General features: G+C 37.5%; 1 protein-coding gene across 1 annotated transcript in view; it reads right to left on the bottom strand.

The window, feature by feature from the left end:
* The window catches only part of CNTNAP4 (contactin associated protein family member 4), a 241,907-nt gene that overhangs the window by 152,404 nt on the left and 68,130 nt on the right, over window positions 1–21,373 (bottom strand). Inside the window, exon 3 of the mRNA XM_072818909.1 lies at window positions 17,620–17,813. Within this exon, the coding sequence (XP_072675010.1) occupies window positions 17,620–17,813 (194 nt within the window). The remainder of the gene's footprint in view (window positions 1–17,619; window positions 17,814–21,373) is intronic.

Below are 21,373 nucleotides of genomic sequence, written 5' to 3'. Positions count from 1 at the left end.
AGTCTTGCTATCTTCACATTTATTTTTTTTAAAAATGAGCAAATATGTAAATATATGTGTATGTTTCTGTTTGTTTTATTTAAAGAGATGGTAGTAGACCATGCCCATTTTCTTCACCTTGTCTTTATCAAGGTAATTAAACAAACATGAGGGGTAGGAGTAAGCCATCTGTTAATCTTTTTAAATGGTCACCACCCTTGAAGCATTATCCAGATGAAAGTGACAATCCCATGAAGGAAAGGGAAACAGTCTAGGATATCCTACAGCAAAATTTAGAGCCCTTTCCAGCCCAACTCCTTGGGTATTGCTGGCCACTTGCCTTCTCCTTTCACTAGAATGATGTCAGGATTATTACTATTGCTTCTCATGGAGACAGCTATACATCTCTCAGAGTCTCTTCTAGGGAAAGATTTGGATGGAGGAGACAGGAAGACTAATGTGTCTTGTATCAAGAGTCAGCTTTGGGAAATCTCTCCAAAGGGATTTCAGTGCCCTCTATGTTAACGCCTCTAGGGACTGCTGGGATTTGGAGAATGTCAATTTACAAAAAAAAAAAAAAAAAAAAAAGTTTCCTTTCATGAAAATTATTGTATTTTAAAATTCAGCCTGTCTGATGAAATGCAATTTGGGGAAGATAGTGTGAAAGTACTGATAACTTCAGTTTTAGGAAAAAGTAATTATGGACAAATGACAATAGGCAATAGAAAGATTCTGGGGGCCCGTGGGTGATTCAGTCAGTTCAGTTCAGTGTCTGCCTTCACTTGGGTCATGATTTTAGGGTCCTGGGATCAAGCCCTACATCAGACTCACCACTCAGCGGGGAGTCTGCTTCTCCCTCTGCCTCTGCCTCTGCCCTCTGCTCATGCTTTTCCTCTCTGTCTCTGTCTCTCTCAAATAAATAAAATCTTAAAAAAAAAAAAAAAGAGGGATGCCTGGGTGGCTCAGTGGTTGGGCTTCTGCCTTTGGTTCAGGGCATGATCCCAGAGTCCCAAGATTGAGTCCCACACCAGGCTCCCTGTGTGGCACCTGCTTCTCCCTCTGTATGTGTCTCTGCCTCTCTCTCTTTATCTCTCATGAATAAATAAATAAAATCTTTAAAAAAAAAGAAAAAGAGGTCCTAAGATATGGAGAAAACCTTGAGAAAGTTGCAGGGCACATTTACAGAGGAGTATAACAGAAGACAAGGTCCAGGGCAGTCAGTAGTTAACAACAGAATAATAATTGTTATAATAGCAGGCATCTAACTTAAAGAAACTGAGTTCATGATGGGTCATAATTTTCCCTTAGCATTCTAAGGGGCACATATTGATGCTTGTGGTGTGGAAGAAGCATCCTATCTATATGACTTCCTGAGCATGCATTGGTTCTATCCTTGGTAACTGCTACATCATCAAAACCTTTAAATATTTATGGATGGCTCAAGTACATATTGTTCTTTGCCAAGTATTGCCTAGTAGTAAGAAAACAGCTCTTCAACTATATAGTAGTACCTCTAGTTACAATAAGCAATTGATGAATATTTTAAGAAAAAAAACTCCTACTCCCATTTAGTTTCAAGTTCATCTCTTAGTTTTCTTATTGTTATACTTTGCTTGAGTCTATTCATATAATTGTGAGCTTTAAAAACCAGGACAGAGAAATAATTGGAGAATAAAAAACAAGCCCATCACTTCCCTTTAAAATATATAACACTGAATTCAAAATAATCCTGCAATCTAAATGAAACATGGGAATTTAGTTTCTAATGTTCTTCTTATCAATGAGACCAAAACCAATTATGTGATACAGAAAGGTCTGAAGTTTGTCACCATATACAAATCCTGGTCCTGTATGCTTAGGCCAGAAACAATATGATTCCCTCAGCATAAGCATCACCAAGCTCAATCCCACCAGATTTCCCTCTAGATACTATATCTTATTCAAATTAAAATAAATTATAATCTATATCTAGTCCTAAATGCATAGGGTCATTTTGAACACATTTTCCAGCAGAATACAATGGACCTAGAATGTCTTTAGCTACTGCAATAAATCTGAAAATTTCAGTTGAGAGAACATTTTTCTCAAAAAATATATAGAACATTCACTAAGTAACTCTGACTTCCTACATCAAGTATTTGAGTGAATATCATTAAACTAGACAGACAAATATACTCCTAGTCAAGGACTTCACACCCTGAGGTCATCAAGATCTACACCATTATGTAGATGTTAAGCATATCTTTTTAAATCTGAACTTACACAGAGAGAAATCCTTCACATATCATTAACCCAAGTACAGTACAGGAAATCAGAATATTACACATCCATGAATCAATTTAAAGGAAAGATGAGGACCATTGTCCTGGTCAGAACCAGCTCAGATCAGTCAGTAGTGATTGAAACTGATGTGTGTGCACATAACTACTAAATCAGAGGTAAAGTATCAGAAGTCACTCAGTATAGTACCACAGCTTGGTTAATCTCCAGTTCCACTGGGAGGAAAAGTATGATTAATAGATGTATCTCATATGAATGATAAAACAGCATCTAAGTAATTAGAGTGTGACCTCTGGCTGCAATGTACAAGGTAGAGTGGCAATAAAAAGACAAAACCGGTAAGAGGAAGAGTGGCATATTTTCGAGTTGACTCAGCTAAAATCTGAAATGGAAAAAGAAAATAAAACCAATGCCAAGTTCAAACTCCAAAGAAAGTTTAAAAGATAAAATAAATTTTACAACTTAAATTTTTTAACAGAAAAGAAAATTATAAATAGGATGATGACTAGTGGAAGAAAATGATCTAACCTCTACATTGTGGTGAAGTGAAGTAAGATATAAGAGTTCCTGTTAATCGCATTCTCTTTCCGGATATGTTAACTTCCCTGGGATGCTTTCCACAGTCATTTCCAAAAATCATGATCCTCTTGCATTCCTCTCTTCTATTTCCCATGTCCTTCTGTGAAATGGAGTGATTTAAGGACCAGAAACTAGGGCTCAGATTTAATTAGATCCTATAATAGCTGAGGTATGTTGCAGAGTAAAAGGCATCTGTGATGGTTAATTTTATGTATCAGTTCGACTTGGCTAAGGGATGGATGCCCAGAGAGCTGGGTGAAACATTATTTCTGGGTGTGACTGTGAGGGAGCTTCCAAAAGAGATTGGCACGTCCTGTGATATCCAAATTCACACATCGGTACCTAAAGAGAAGTTTGCACACTTTTCCCAAATGCTGCATTTCCATGGAGTCGTTTAATATTTTTATAGGTCTCTTGTGAATTTCATATAATTTTTCCTTCTTCCTCATGAAACTAAGTCAACAAAATAAAAAAAGAGAGGAAACACATTTCTTCTCCCTTTTATGAATGTCAGCAGGGTACAGTAAATTCTGTCCCCCTCAGCTTGGGTTCTCCCCAAACTACGTCATTTGATGTTCATGGCAATCCCTCACCAACTCTCTGCTTCTATGTCCGCTGGAAGTTCTATAAAACATGCTGGACATAAACAATCTTTGCATGCTCCTCTTTAACACTTCCCTGTCCACATCTTGGTCCTTAATCACTTCCTGTGATTGCACCACTTTGAAAGTACTAAGTCTTGTATTCTACTCTTTGATCCTAGACCACCAGATATTTCTCTGCTCCTATTCTTATTCGTTTTTCAGCCCCAATAATTCTACTGTTTCTTTGACTCCTTCCATATCTGTAAAAGTTAATTTTATGGAGTTTGTCAGGCCTAGTCAACTTGACTAGGTCCCAGTACTCAGACATTTGGTCAAACCATATTCTTGATGTCTCTGGGAAGGCATTTTTTAGATTAGATTAACATTGAAATCAGCAGACTTTTGAATAAAGGAGATTACTCTCCAGAATCTGGGTGGGCCTCATCCAATCAGTGGAAGATCTTAATAGAAAAATGCCTGAATTCCCTGTATGAATTCAAACTGCAACTCTTCTGTGGGTCTCTAGACTGGCAGATTTTGGACTTGTCAAACCTCCACAATCACCAATCACAATAACCCAATTCCTTAAAATAAATCTATGTACATCCTGTTGGTTCTATTTCTCTGGATAATGTTGACTAATAACCAGCACCCCATAGACTTCACTTCCTCCCTGTTGTGGTGCTAGCTCTCTACTTTCCTTCCCTTATGCTCTTCCCAGCCCATGTGTCCTTGTCCTGCTGTCTTCCACCACAGTGTCCCAACCCTGGATCACACTAAGAATCTATATCCTCTACTCCTACATAGGTGCCTGAGCTGGGCTCTCAGAGCTATGTGGCAGTTCTTTTCCTGGTCAATAGCATGGAAATGCATTGTTTGTGTACACATGTATCCAAGGGATTTGATTTTATGGGAAAAGGGTACTGGATAGAACAATTTCGAATTTAGAGAAGTTTCAGTATTTACCTGTCATTGTTGATGTGCAGATTTTTAAACAGAGCATAAACACCACTGTGAGCTTAATTAACTCATGTATTTATTCTAATCTAAGGGCAGAAAATCTATTTCCAAAGTGACATAGTGAAAAAAAATTTATTTACCTCTTTTTATTTCAGAGTATAAGGATGGAACTGCTATTACCATAATAGCTTTGCAGCTCTTGGGAAAATTTTCTGCAACTTTCCACCAACTCACTAAAATAAATACAAGTTTTTTTCCTGAAACCGCTATTCCCCAGCCCACCCCCAACTCATGATGACTCTGACATATTGTAATAAAGCCATTGCTCCCTGAGGATCTCTTTGCACTACTCCAGCAATTTTTCTCTTCTCTCTTTCTTATTGAAAAAGAACCCTATTATTAAGTACTTAAAATGTTCAAGATTCCAAAGCGAAGACAACCTTTCGGTATGAGAGATTAATAATAACAATAAGAAATACAGAATGGAAGATAGGAGTTCAAAGCCAAATAAAAATTTCATTTGCAGAATACAAATCAAATATGATTTCTTTTGAGCTGCATCTCTCGGATTTATAGACACAGCTCTGTAGAATATTTCCTAGTATTTTTTCTTCCTCTATTCCTCTGTTCATACTCACAGCTACTTCTGCACAAATGCCCTTACACTTGAATTTTTTCTAAAGCAGGACTCTTCTAAATCAACCAAAGGATTATTCTTTGTGAACATTTCTAAAAGTAGTAAGATGCAGATAATTATATACAAAACAAATCTTAGACAATGAGGTATAACTCCTAAAGACAACTGGGAATATGTGTGGATAAAACCATTTAGTTCAAGTCCTGGTTCTTACAATTAAGAGTTTTTCTTGTACGTATTCATATAAAATATCATATGGATGCCTCTCAGTACATACACAGACCTCTGCCTCGTAAACCAGGAGACACATCACCAGATTATTGTATTCTGGATCTGAAGTAAGTAATCACCAAAGTGTTTCCTTTTACTATTATGGTATTATTAATATCTATTCTAAACTACATTAGCAAAAAAGCATGGTGTTGCTATCTCCTAGAAATTCACAGCCTTAATTAAGAAATGATTTTATTTTTTAATAAAGACAGTATACATCGTATGCATTTTAGCCAGCAGCATTTGGGTATTTATTTATGGTGAGTGTATAATTTGGAATAAGGGAAACATAGTGAAAGAGAATGAAAAATACATGAATGTGTTTGAAAATCAGTTCATTAAGCTTACGCAAACCATGCAAAGTAATCCACAAGGACTCCCTGGAAATAACACTATTGCAGATGTCACTGGAAACAAGACCCTGGTGATGAGTTAGCGAACACTGGAGAAGTGATGGGACAGAAGGGACCAGAAAGCAAGTGGTTGGAAGGTCTCGAGTTGGAAGGGATGAACTGAAGCATATTTGGCAAGCACACCTCAGATGAATGAAGAGCACACCCAAAAGGGAAGTGTGAAAGCACAAGGAACCTTGGTTAGTGCCCTAAGAGTGATGACTGAGAGCATGGGACTTGGGAGCTGTGGTACACAAAGCTGTCAATGAAACGCACCAGGTTTGGGGCTGGACAGGCCCTCAGGTCACCAGCCAAGCAAAACATTTCAGTAAAACATAGTGGCTGTGCTGATTTTTGTACACCAAGTGTGTGGAATTACCCTATCCCAGAGGCAACAAGAAGTACATGTATTAATCCACATAGAAACTTTCTACCTGGTCCTCTGCAGTGAGCCGTGGCCTGCATCTACAAAATCTTTGATGAGGAACAACACAGCAATGCCATCTTCCCCACACTGAAAGCAAATCTAGACTTTGCACTACAATGTATATTTTGAGAAACAGCAAAGAATTGAATCCATAATCTAATAGCATCATTCTACTGCCTGAGAGTAGATGGCGTGTAAAAAATGACCCTAAACCAATGATTTAATGTTCACTGTGGATTCCCTTCTTTTGGTGTATCAGACTGCTGCTCTTTGCTAGCTTTGCGTACTTATCAATATCAGCAGGAAGAAAAGAGCTAAATGTAAACCTTATAAAGGTGGCACTAGTTAGGTGGGAACTTACAGTCTTAAACCTCAATTTCCTCAGTATCAAAATATTATTGATCTACTTTCTTTATGGGTCGATGGGGAAGGATGCAATTTTGCAACTGACAGGGAATGAGAGACCACTCAGTAAGTACCTGGATTCTACGTGGCCCCTCCTTCTATAAGTAAGTAAAAGAAGCTTAGGGAGGGGAGCTGCCCTTAGGGCGGTACTGGTCATTTGCTTGTTTCCCTGAGAGCCATGTGTCACCATTTCCCTGCTCTGTTCAGAGGCATAGGAAGGTTGAGTGATGCAGACTGAGAACCCTAAGCTCTTGGTTTAGCAAGCTCCCAGCTGAGCGCTAGAGACAAATGAGCAGGTGAAAAGCAGAGAGGAGCCAGGAAATTTCTCCCCACTCTTGCTCTACCTGGGCAGCTTCTTGGTAGTGGCTGAGTTTTTACAAGGCTCATGCTCCCAAAGTGATGGGGGAACAGAGGACTAGCTGAGGACAAAGCACACTGACAAGTCCTTGAAATAGGGAGAGGGACATTCTTTTACAGTCTCAACTGCCTCGATGTTCATACTTTGCTAAGGGTAGAAGAAGGCAATCTTAGCCCAACCTCCAGGAGCCTGTGAGTCTACTTTAACAGATAAAAATTCCTTTCGATGGGGATCCTTGGGTTGCTCAGCGGTTTGGCACCTGCCTTTGGCCCAGGGCGTGATCTTGGAATCCCGGGATCGAGTCCCACATCAGGCTCCCAGCATGGAGCTTGCTTCTCCTTCTGCCTGTGTCTCTGACCTCTTTCTCTCTCTGATATACATAAATAAAATCTTAAAAAAAAATTCCTTTAGAAATTTCCTTTATCTCTAAACCCCCAAAATACATGTTGGTAATCATCCTCCAAGCATATGGCCCACTGATATACATCTAAAGGGTCTCATGGCTCAGATTTTATTAGACCGTAATAAGTGACCTTTTCCCCAACAATAGCTAGCCCCTCAAGGTCCTGGAAACCTTGCTTCCAAAATTCCTTAGAGAGTACACTATCCCCAAAGCCCTCCCAACTCCCAGGTATATTATCAGCCACCACTCACAGGCCCAGGGCAGCAGCTCTTCCTGCCCACAGGTCCTGTCCCTGTGCTTTAATAAAACCACCATTTTGCACCAAAGACTTCTCAAGAATTCTTTCTTGGTTGCCAGCTCCGCACCTCACCTTTATTCCAAAAATACATCACAAAGGTCACCCCCTGCTTCCATAATCCTCTACTGGGCAGCCCCTGCCATATTCTAGCATTAATGGACAATGCTAGCCTCTAAGCTCTGGAAACACAAACCGTCTCATTTTCCCTGTAGTCCTTGGACTTACAGCATCTTCTTGCTGTCGCTAAGTTGGGCTATCTCACCATCTCACATTTCGCCAATCAGCTTTTCCATCACCTATTTCCTCTGATGACTTAGCAGTTTCAGATGCCTGAGTAATTTCTGGTTTTTTGACTGAGAACTGACTCAGAGGCCAATTTAGTATCAGAACTAAGGTATTCTCTTAATCTGTCATAATATGATCAAGGATTAGATGACATGCATGTAGGAGTACCATCCAACCATTATATATATTTTTAAACTACTACTAAAGTAAATATTAACAAACAATATATGATGATTTGCATTGATAACTCCCATAATCTTTATATCATCAATAAATGTCACATTAAATAACAAGTAGGACATTTCCACAGTCTATTTTTCTTAAAAATTTGATAATTGAATTATTTCCTACCTGTTCTCTATTTGTCATCCTTTGTTTTTTCTACTTCCAGATTATTTTATTTGAAACATCATTTAAATCTAATCTTTACCAGTGCTTTATAAATAAACATATTTTCCATCCAAAGCCCCCCCACCCATATCTTTGTCTTCGTTTCCTTAAGATTCACTTTTTTACTATCAAATGACGGCTCACTTCAAAATTTTACATCAGGTTTGGAATTCACTCCAGAAACGGCAAGCATATTGTTGCATCATCTGTTCTTGATGGCCATAAATTATTTCATTGTGTGAAGGTGCTGTAATTTACTTAGGCAAGTGATCTACTGCTGGTGGATTGGATCAATATTATTTTGCTTCTACAGACAATGTGGCAATGAATATCCTTGCATGCATTTCAAATGCACAGTGAAAGTGAATTTACAAGATACATCCCTAGAGTTTGAGTTGCTTTTTGGTGCAGCTTACGTATTTGAATAGATTTAAAGTATTAGGCATCATTGTTTTGGACTCCCTTCCTTCAATACGCTAAAAACATTCATTACTTTTTAAACAGTTTTTACCTATTTATTCTCCCACCAACAGAGTTTGACTGTACCTCTTCACCCACGCCTCATGGCAATGTTTTCTGCGTCTTAAATCATTTGGGTTCTCCTTCAAATTGTTGATTTCAGGGGCACCTGGGTGGCTCAGATGCTTGGCTGTCTGCCTTTGGAACAGGTCATGATCCTTGGTCAGGATGAAGCTGGGAGTGGGGCTCCCTGCTCAACAGGGAGACTGCTTCTCCCTCTGCACCTCTCCCTGGTTTGTATGCCCATCTCTCTCAAAAAAATACATAAAATCTTTAAAAAAAAAACTGATTTAAACAAATGTTGATTTCATACTCATAATACTTGAACATACAGCATAGGGGACACTTATGCCCGGTTCTGGAGGATCACAATCTTCCCTATCTAGCTATTCAGCCTTAGGAAAATAACCTCCCCATCTTTGTTTTCTTATACGCAAACTAGGCATTATCATAGTTCCTAATTCATTGGGTTGTGAAGATTAATTGAATAAATATATAATACATATTAAAATAATGGCATATATTTTTTATTCAAGCAAATAAATAATCCCTCCACTCTTTCATTTATAGATTTTAACTTATATTATTTACAAACCTAGAGACAGAAGATCTAGGCCATAATAAGTGTTCATTCTACTTGCTTTTTTTTTAATCTTTTTTTTTAATTTTTTAATTTATTTATGATAGTTACAGAGAGAGAGAGGCAGAGACACAGGCAGAGGGAGAAGCAGGCTCCATGCCCCGGGAGCCCGATGTGGGATTCGATCCCGAGACTCCAGGATCGCGCTCTGAGCCAAAGGCAGGCGCCAAACCGCTGCGCCACCCAGGGATCCCTACTTGCTTTTTAAATACTTTTCTTTAGAAATCAATTTTTAGCTTTCTCTTGTGTTAAACAGTAGAATCCATAATACCATGGTTTTGATGTAGTAGTTAAAAATTTTTTAAGAAAAATCATATTAAAATTAAAGAAGACATTATTTTGTTATATACAACAACTTGGCAAATTATGTCTTAACACCGTAGTTCCAACGTTCTTATTTATGTCTTTTAGGAAGTGTTACCTGACACCTGTTTTAATTTGCATTTCTTCAATAGTGAATGAGGTTAAAGACTTTCACATATTTATTTATCTTTTCCTTTCTATGAACTGCTTGTTTATATTTTGCTTCCTTTCTTAAAAAAATAAAGCTTCAGGGCAGCCCCGGTGGCGCAGCAGTTTAGCACCACCTGCAGCCTGGGGTGTGATTCTGGAGACCCGGGATCGAGTCCCATGTCGGGCTCCCTGCATGGAGCCTGCTTCTCCCTCTGCCTGTGTCTCTGCCTCTCTTTCGCTCTCTCTGAATAAATAAATAAATAAATCTTTAAAAAAATAAAAATAAAAATAAAATAAAGCTTCAGGAGTGCCTGCCTGGCTGGCTCAATCAGTAGAGCATGCAACCTCTGATCTTGGAGTTGTAAGTTTCAGTCCCACGCTGGGTGTAGAGATGACTTAAAAATAAAATCTTTAAAAATGAATAAAAAATAAAAAATAAATAAAAAATAAAGTTTTATTTTTATTAGTAATTTTAAAGAATGTTTTGTACCTGTGCTAATAGAATTTTCTGTGATAATGGGTATGTTCTATAACTGCCTAAAATAGTAACTACTGGCTTAATACACTTATTGAGCACTTAAAATGTGGCTAGTGCAACTGAGAAACTTTATTCTTATTTTATTTCATTTTAGTTGAGTTTTTAATTGAAATAGCCCTATATAGCTAGTGGCTAACATAATAGTAGGTCTTTCTCGTTAAGAGGACAGAGATCTTTCTCATTAGAAGGGCAGAGTTAACATCTGGTTTACAGCTTTTTTTTTTTTTTTTTTTTTTTTTTTTTTTTTTTACGTAGCATTGATCTTCAGCCAAATCCTTCTTGCAACATATACTCAAGGAAGGCACAGGAGTCTACTGGATCTAAGATAGACTGGTATCCTGCTGATTATGCTTTGTACTGAACTAAGAATCTACTTGGTTGTCAAGTTTGTTTATTGAGTAGTCCAATGGTTCCCATACGTTGCAGCAAACTGGAATCACTTGGAACTTTTTTTTTAAATCCCAATACCTGGGTTCCCACCCCCAAACATTATTTAATTGGAATGGATGCTGTCTGGGCATCAGAATTCAAATAAGCAGTAAAATTTGGGAACCACAGATATATCCTGTATCAGAGAGTCACCTGGGAGTGATGACATGCAGGTACACCACAAAAGGGGTTGGTAAGTGTCTCTGAGGAGTTCTAGCATTTGGCAAGGTATAAAAGCTGAAGATCCCCTGAAGCTGATAGCTTTCCTGATCTGTGGTGGTCACACCCACTCAGCCTTGTCCATTGTCACCATGTTTATACCAATTCAAGTTGTTGGGATATTTAGAAGCTGTTCAGTACAACTGAGCATCCATTATGCTATTATGAATGCTATTCATGCTGCCCTTTATCCCTTTTCAAATCTAAGTAAACTCGCAGGTGAATAAAGTCTGTTTGGTCATTGTCAATCTGAATATCAATCTTAACCCAACCACTGCTGCTGGTGAATTCAAAGTGGGCATTGCTATCCTACAAGCTAAAAATAATTTCTAATTTATAATCTTTCTTTTAATGTTTATGCTATTTTTTCATGCAGCTTTCTAAAAATTATCTCATTTTTCATCTTTCCCTCAATGGCATCTGGGTTTGGTTTTCTTGCTTAGAAAGACATGTGCCTTCCAATATTATGTGTATCTATTCATCATTTGTGTTTTCTTTTATTACTTTTTTTCTACGTCTGTATCATTTTTACATATTCAACTCACCCAGAATCTATTTTGACATAAAAATATTTTTGTTGTCCTCAAAACCATGGCTAAGTTCTATACTGACTAACTTACATTTCCTCATATATTTTCAATGCTACATCTATCTTAGTCAAATCCCTAAATGTATTTAGATATAGTAAAGAACATTTGTTCTTTTTTCTTTAACCAGGCTTTACTGTGCCAGTATCAAAGTGTTTTAATTAATACAGATTTATAGAATTTCCTAACATGTAGATTCTCCTTCCTATTGTTATTTTTGCTAACTTACCTATTTTCTCATATATACTTTTTATACATGAAATTTACAACAATTTTACTTTCATGAGTTATTTTAGGTTAGAATGAGTAGCTTTATGATATTGTTTTCCACTTCAAAACAGGTATGACCTTGCACTTAATCACATCTTCTTTAAGTCCTTTGATAATATTCTAAACATTATTTTTATATATCTTGTACATTTTCCTTTAGGTTTCCTTCAGGTTTTTTCCTTGATATGCATTCATTTTTGGTTCTAATTTAGGTGGAGTGTATATTTCTTTTCTATTGTCTATGTTGTTATTTATATGTGGGAAGATAAATTACTAAGAGTTTAACATGTTGGTTTTTTAGAAGACCTAGTTGCCTAGGTCTTAACAACAAAAGGGGCATTTAAAAGGGACAGAATTATCCTGAGAGAGAACTCCAAACATAGCTTCCCATGATGGGGGAACTACACAAGCCAGAAGTAGACATCCACCACATCATATCATGGCAAATGGCAAGACGGAATGGAGAAAATGGGTGATGTCACTGCCACTGAATGGTCATATGGGAGAATGTGAGATACAAGGAAGGTGTATTTAACATATGTTGTTCCCTGGTTGATGATTTGAGAATGATGATTTCTGAAAAGGACACCAAATCCAGTCTCCTAACTCTAATCACTCTCCTCAAATGATTTTTATCTTGCTTGCTTAGAGACAGATCATTTTGAAGAATGTGAAACAACAGTACCATTTATCATATCCCGCTATATACGTGGACCTGCAGTTCATAGGGGTTTGCATATATATATTTTGTATATTCCACATTGCTATAAAATTCCAATATATGTGTGTCCAAAGACGTTTATGACAAAAGACTGACATAGCACATTATAGAATGAGCACAGATGCAAGGAGGCAAAAGAAATCATACTCCATGATAGAGAAGGTTCCTCACAAACTAACCATTCTGACCCATGTTTGAAGCCACATTAAAACCCCAAATGCAGCCACCTTTAATCATGCACTAGTAGGTTAATCATTTTTAAAAGAGTGAAAAACTCATAGTTAAATAGAAATACAAACAGGAGATTTCCTGGGGATACAGACAACTTTCATTAACAATGTCTTTTTGGCATTGAAGTAGAGGCCGTCTTGAAAGGCAGATGGAGCTTAAAGCATTCTCCAGGCGTTTGTCCAAGGACTGAGGCAAGTCTTGCGATGCATTAAGCTTGATGGTTTGACATGTTGACACACATGGCATTAGTACGGTTGTACTTCATATCACCACAAATGATTTTTGCAGGCTCAAGTCACTAGAATAAGGGCTTGACAGAGGGAAAGGGCTAGAAAAGCTGTGCCTTGCAAGGCAGGGAGTCTACCAAGCTTATAGCACCTCTCCCACATGCATTCCTGCCTCCTCGGGTTTTCTGTTAAGCGTCCCTGGTCACATATTTATTTGATTTGAAACAAATACACGTTAAAATCTTTGCAGGGAGTGTTTCTGTCCTGTCTGGCTTTGACAGTTGACAACTCAATCATTCACAATTGATAATGGTGTGAATATTTTGTGACAGGCGATACTTCTACCCAATTAAATATGCTATGTCACACAGACCCTGGGTTTTTCATAAGCCAAACCCAGAATCACGACATTAAACACTTCTAATTAAAAAACAAGATAAAACTACACTAACCTTAGAAATACACTACAGGTTTTTTGTTTGGATGAAATCCATAAAAAAACAAAAAGCAAACTATTCTATGTATAACAATCATATTTACCTAAATAATTCATAAAACTGTAACATCCCCTTCCTTGTCTATATAGTCTGCAGTATAAAAGAATCTTGGGCATATATCAGAGACAATTTAAATAATTTAGCTATAAAGTTCCTGCACAATCTATTTAAAATGGTCTCTAAGATGTTACTTTCATGATATTCAGCAATTGTTCTTAAATGAGTGAAAATTACACCTTACATTTACTTTTTCAATCACTTACAATAAACTGGCTGAAAAGTCTTTTGATCATAGATGTTGAGGGATTTTATTGTATCTTCAATTTGAAAGGAACAATTTTAGTGCCTTGCATCTTCTAATTTTTTGTGAAATATTTATATGCCATCTACTAGAGTACTTTGTATAAATTACATTTATGAGCTTGGACTATAAATCTTTTCTAAAGAAATGTTTTAATGCATAATTGTACAAAATATCATATACCTGTCAAGTTTACAGCTCAATTAAATATGTGTGTGACCTGTATAGATAATAAATAAAATATTTTGCCTTTCTTTTTAAAGATTATTTTTAAGAAGCATCAGGGCATTTTATTAATTGTTTCAGGTACACAGAAGTCATTGTTTTCCCCAGTGCTCAAGGCAGGATCAAATTAAGGGAGAGTGAGGATCCTCACAGCAGCATTTCAATCCGTGTTGATGGGTTTTATTTTATTTGTTTCTAAATTCACAATTGTCTCTTCTTTCTCTTTCCATCACACACTTGTATAATGGCTTATGTGTTTCCTAACTCTCTTTCATGGATTTATTTCTATCATCTGGAGCAGAATGTGAAGCTCTTAAAGAAAACTGGCATGTTTTGTATTGTCTGTATACAACCCAGAGTTCCTTTTTAAAAAGGGGCAAAAACATACCAAGTAAAGAAAAAGAATTTGGGAATTATATATTTGTAAAATACAACAAAGGGTTAAATTCCTTACTATGTACATCAATTATAAATTATACTTTGATTAAACAAACAACCCAAATTGAAGTGATCTGTGTTATTCCAGGTGAAATGTCAAGAACTGGGTACAATTCACCATGTTTCATTTTTTTCTGCTTTGGCAATTGTGGATTCACAGAAAGGGAGCGTCCCTTAGAGTGGCACCTGAGTAACTGGAGTAGAATAGAACTCTGCAGCCTTCCTGGGATAAACAGGTAGCATGAGGATGTGTGTGTGGTATGAGATTTGGGTTGTTTTAGCTACACCACAACTTCATCTGTCTTATGTGTATGCATGCTGCCTGCTGTAGAATATTAATTTTGATCTTGACATTCAAAGTTATCCATCAATTTTCTTTATCATATCCAAAAGTATCATTCAGCTTCCTTAATCCTTCCATAATCTAAGTCATCATGCTTTTTTTCAATACCCATGTGAGCCCAGCCTTTTTAACAGTCAGTCAAATGATCAGTATAGTTCACCAATTTCCAAATCTCTAGAAGTCTGTACCCCATATTTGCATGCTTCTGTGAATCATTTTTTGGTTTGTTTCAATGTGTTTTATCTCATTGAGGACATTAACATGAGTTCTTTTTATACCTCCCAGAACTTTTTTTATAAAGTTAGACCCAGATTAGGAGATCAATAATGTATTCAAATTTACTTATTCATTCATTGTTTTGTTTTGTTTTGTTTCTGTAATACACTCAACAAAAGCCATGTGCCACACTAGGTACTGAATGCTCATTACATCACATGCCCTCCTTAATGCCCATCACCCAGTTAGTTACCCCATCCCCCAAGCCACTTCCCCTCCAGCAACCCACAGTTTATTTCCTATAGTTAAGTGTCTCTTATGGTTTAACATGCCAGGAACTCTAAAGATTTGGGATGCTGAAATGAAAGGTTGGAAGCCACAGCCTCTATTTTTAGGGTGTTCAACATTCAAGAGAGGAGCACAGTGAGTAAACCAACAAATTATACCATAATCTAAAAGACAGTGTTACCTTGACAATTAATTGTGATAGATGCCATCTGTCTTTACGTTGATTGGTTTGGATTACTTAAGGATATCATTATGCATCTATTTCATGCTGACTACCTCACCTTTTCTAAAAATGTGTTCATTTATTTGAAAGAGAGAGACAGGGGCACCTGGGTGGCTCGGTGGTTGAGCGTCTGCCTTTGGCTCAGGTGGTGATACCCAGGTCCCAGGATCAAGTCCCACATCGGGCTCCCCGCAGTAAGCCTGCTTCTCCCTCTCCCTCTGCCTCTGTCTCTGCCTCTCTCTCTGTGTGTGTCTCTCACGAGTAAATAAATAAAATCTTTAAAAAAAAAAAGGGAGAGAGAGAGAGAGAAAGCATGCATATATGTTAGCAGGGGGAGGAGCAGAGGGAAAGAATCTCAAGCAGACTCTCACTAAGTGCAGAGTGCAATAAGGGGCTCAACCTCATGACCCATGAGATCATGTCCTGAGCCTAAACCAAGAGTCAGACCCTTAACTGACTGAGCTACTCAGGTGCTCCAGTATCTAAGCACCTCATCTTTAATATGACTAAAAAAAAAAAAGGCAAATAGCATGGTCTAGGTTTGTCTTTCCCCAGTTTAATTAACAGAGAAACAATTTTCATGGTTCATCCATCATTTTAAGAAATGCCAAAAACATATGCTTTACTTAACACAGCTAAATATTAGCATGAATTAGCCTCTACTTATCTAGTTTAAAATCCAATGCTTAATTTAGAAAAAGAGTAAAAGATAATCTAAACACCTAGTTAAAATAAACACCTCATTAAGCTTTCATTGTTATTGGTTCATAATCACTGTTTATTTTACCCCTAGTTTGAATGGTTCTCATGAAATTAATTCAACCATAATACCCAGTTTTTCCTTGTTCTTCTACACTTCAGCTTGCTTTGGATTTTAAAGGCAGCTTTTCTTAAAAATGCTTATAGGCAACATCTTCTATCCTGACTGTTGTTCTCTCTAGAGAAAGAGCAGGGCTACTTCTTCTCAATTCAATTTACATCAATAAACATGCGTTGAATGGTCACCAAGTGCTTTAGAGATACAAAGGTGAGTGAATCACAGTCCATTTCTTCCATGAGTTGATAATGTATAACTGAGTTCTAGGAACTTTCAAAAGAGAGGCAATTGACTGATCAAAGAAAATTATCATTATGTGCCCAAATAGGCTTCCAAATTATCTGTGTGCTAAGAATGATGCTTCATTAAGTTACTCATTTTCTCTGGTTCCAGCAGCTCAGCCAGAGGGAAAAAAAAAAAAAAAAAAGTTCTTTTACTGCAGTATGTTGTCCCCAGCCCACAGAGGATCCAAACCAATACCCTTCTACTAGCAAAGAAGTCCTTTCTTCACCACAAAGCAAACTGCCTATTGCTTCCTTCTTCCATCAGGTGTTTATATACAATCAGCCACCTACAAATACCACTCACTTTATTAAAAACTGCCTCCTTGTCAGTCTCTTATAGGAGCTATGCCCTTACCCATAATACATTACATTTTACACCACTTACACACTTTTAAAAGAATAGAGAATGGTTTATATAAAAATCATATATATGTGTGTGTATCACATATAAATATTCCAAATATTATATATACAAACCCTGTATATACTAGAGAGAGGGAGATGTTCAGAAATCTCAGAGTCATCAGAGGAAATAAAAGGAACAAATTCTTTTAACCAAGATTTAAATAAAAACAATGCAAAACCACTGTGCTACTGGACAAAGCTTAAAAAATTTTTTTATAAGTTTTCTTTATTTCTTAGATTTCCACTCTATGTAGTGGAAAAATAATTTTTTTTTCCAATTCCTGAAGCCTCTGAGATAAATTTACCTTTAGTACTTTCATAAGTTATAGCACGAAATGTATTAGAAATGAATATTAATGTATTTTTCCTTGAAAAATATTTTCTAAGTAATTTCAAAAATTCCATTTCTCAACTTAGTTTAGAAAATTTGTTAACAACATGTAGGGATGACCCTACTTCTTTCCCTAAGAGACTATGTATTTTGTCAAGGAAACATACCCAGATGCTGTCTTCTTGTCGATACTGTTTCCAGTTCCTGCCACTGTCACTGAACATCAGAAGGTAGCTGGTCACCCAGTTGGAGCTTCCATATCCCCCTTGGGTGGCCACAGCCGTAGTCTCCATTCTCTCTCCAAGGTCAATCTGCAACCACTGGTATTTGTTTGATACAAGTGGAGACCAGCCACCAGCCCCTTTTATGCAAATAGAAACAAAAAAATGGGCAAAAGATTAGTTAAAAATCTGTTAGTGGACTAGAAAAACCAGTAAAACTGTACTCCTGTATGGAATTTAATAAATTCAGATTTCCAAAATATGAAACTTCTCATAACGTAGAATAATATAGAAAAACAAGAATTTAGTAAGAATAGATGAAACCTGTGTTAATTATATTCATTTGTAGGTATTTAGACTTCCTGACACTGGGGAGAACCAAGGATCTTACTGAATTTTAAAACGCTTAATTTGACAGGTGGACATTCACGTCTACACTTGGAACTAGCAGGTTTACTGCCCATACATGATTAGGTAATGATTTAACCTTCAATCATAGTTCACAATGGGATAGAACTAGAAAACTACCTTTGGCATCTGATCATGTTCAAACTTCCTGAATAAAGAAATACAGCATTAAAAGCCTGAGAATACAGATGGTCAAGGCATAGTCCCCATCCTTGCTGTGTTTACAGCCTTATGGACGGAACAGACGTTGAAAAAAAACATGCGTGAAGCACCAATGTTAATGGTGAGACAGGTGCAGGGAACAATAATACAATAAATGATGGAAGAGAGTTCTATCCAGTAGAAGGCTGGAGCTGGCTGGCAACAGTGTATGAGAAGCAATTAAATTTTCAGGAATTTTGCAAGCTGATTGTTAAATATAGCCATGTTCACAACTGGCCGTGGTGGGAATATTTAAAACACAGAAATTGGCAAACTACAAATAAGCAACCACTCCCACCCCAGGCAATTCACCAATATACCACTGGTTCTATCCTGTCTAGGGAAGCAGGTGGTGGGTGAGAGGTGGGGGAGGCACAGTCAGGGAAAAGGTCATAAAGTAAAGTGTGCCTAAGCACTCAAGAGTGAAAAATAAGAATCTATTGTATATTCAAGGATGTATAGGTAGAGCAGTACTTATATTTTTTTCTATTCACTGCACACCAGAATATTAGAGATGTAACTACTGCATGTCTTTCAGTTTAGTACAATAAGGCCTTAATTTGGGAAATGTATTTAAGTAATATTGACATTGATAATAGAGAATGGTTTATATACAAATCATATATATATATATGCATATATATATGAAATAGGGCTTAATACCTTCTTAAATCCATAATTACCTAATATTCACTATTTATTAAAATACAACATCTATTACATAAAACCCCAAATAAGAATATTAGCACATGTTTTCTTTCCTTCATTTTGTCATCTACCTTGAGGCTCGGATATAAAGTCTAACATTTAAATAGAAGATTACATTAATTTACTAACTATTTTTATTCAAGCATTATTGACATTCATGCCCTGTTTCACTGAGCACATTCACTGAGTACATGCCCTAATGCAAAGAGATGCCAAATAAATGTTTGCTATTATTGTGTGGTACATACCACCATGGAACCTAAAAGGACAAATCTGTGTTAACAATTGTTTATAAGACTTAAAAATTCTTTTGATGGCAGATACAACACAATGAGTCTCTGACAGAGGAAAAGCAGAAGTTTTCAACAGCTCCAAAGAGAAGCCTGCCAGGCAGGGGCACACAGTGTGATAAGCACCCTCAGAAAGAATGAGCACAACTCAGAGCTACGGGGTCAGCTTATACATGGCAAGTGGGGCACAGTTAGTGAGGCTCTGTGGGCTCCCTGTGGACTACTGTGAAGGGGCTCCAGAGCTCAGGGCTTGTCCCTGTCTGGTACCCGGCCCCAGGGTGACTATGGTTGAAGCACGGTACTAACTCCTTCTTACGTTAGTGCATGATTCCCAAGTTACTCACTACATTGTCTTTATAACAAGGCCCTTTTCTCCCCCCTCAAATGTCCTTTTTTCTTGAAATAAGTCATTGTTCAAAAAGTGTCTTCCACTCCATACATCAAAAGTATAATACTCTCTTTTTGATCTAGAATATTTATACATACTACAATTTTTGGCCAGTGACCTGGATGGGTAGAGTTCTCTTGCTCACCAACACCATCTACAATGTTTAGGTTAGAAGACAATATTCTCATATTCTGAGCAGGAGGGCTTTTTGGTAGACATGGTCTCTGGCTGCATGTTTGGTGTCTTGGTGTCATTTATCCAGCACAGTTCTGGTGTCCATAAGGGACATCCCCTCCTCTTGAGGCCTGCTATCTACATGGAAGAGAATAATCTGTTCTTGAATGATATGAAGACCACCTTAAATAGTGCCTTGCCACAAACAGCTCGGAAAACTCCTGAACCCTCAGTGGAAACTGCTCCCATACCATTATTTTTAAAGCTAACCCAAATTTTCCTTCATATTCCACTTCTCAGGATGTAATGGAACTCCATCCTACCTCCTCTACTTACTCTACTGTGGTATTACTCAATATTTATTGAGCCAGTAAGTACTTTGTGTCAGGCACAGTGTGAAGGCATTGGTATTTGATTCTCAAAGCAGCCTAGTGAATAGAGGATAAGTTACACAGAGAGTCTAAACACCTTGCTGTAGTCTGCAGAGCAGGAAGAGGCACAGTGCTCTTAACCAGGATCAACAGTACCTCTCCGATTGTTATGATAAATGGAATCAGGAATTCCCAATGGATGTAGAAAAGATGCTGCTGATATAGGTAGGGGACCCCTAGAATTAGGTATCAGGTAGTAGAAGAGCCAACTCTCCTCCCTCAAGTTAACAAAGACCATGTCTCTGAAGTACGGACACAGGAGTAAAGTGGTGAATGGGTAACTATTTCCCTCTACTGTCCTCTCTAATTTTACTATTCATCCTCAGGATCTACCCAAGTTTCAAAGTTGACAGTCTCCTGAGGTCTGTCTGATGTTAACCACACATCCTCAGACCTCTTACTGCTACAACTGCCTATCTCTTTGGATTTTTATTATTTTTTTCTTTTTATTTTTTTTAAAGATTTTATTTTATTTATTCATGAGAGACACAGAGAGAGAGAAAGAGAGAGGCAGAGACATAGGCAGAAGGAGAAGCAGGCTCCATGCAGGGAGCCCGATGTGGGACTCAGTCCCAAGACTCCAGGATCAGGCCCTGGGCTGCAGGCGGCGCTAAACCGCTGCGCCACCCAGGCTGCCCTTATTATTTTTTTAACATAGAAAAGTTGGAAAAGAGTGAATGAAGTGCCCTCAGCCGGTCATCATCTTAACCTGACATTTCAACGTTAGGAATTTTATCTCTATCAGCTTATAACTCTGGGAAAATGCTGATTGTTTTGTGTCTTGCTCTTTCTAGTTAATTCCAATGGTCTATAAACTTTTTAATATAGAATTTCATAATCTTTCTCTAGCATTTTGACACTCCTTGATAGACCAGTATTTAAAAAGTGAACACATGAGAGGAGCACAGTGAGGAAAAAAAGAATCAGCATGACTCTGGTGAGTTAAAATTGGATCATCAATTCTCATCAGGAGAAAGAGGCACCACTCACTGACCGCTCCCTCTTCCCAGCACCGTGCACTGTTACAGCTGCACTACCCCACTTGAAACATTCGCAGTTAATTGACCTTGAACATTTCAATTTCTCACCTGTGGTGAAAA

Source organism: Canis lupus, chromosome 3, assembly GCF_048164855.1.
Source record: "Canis lupus baileyi chromosome 3, mCanLup2.hap1, whole genome shotgun sequence".
Taxonomy (NCBI): Eukaryota; Metazoa; Chordata; class Mammalia; order Carnivora; family Canidae; genus Canis; species Canis lupus.
This window is presented reverse-complemented; position numbering and strand designations above follow the sequence as displayed.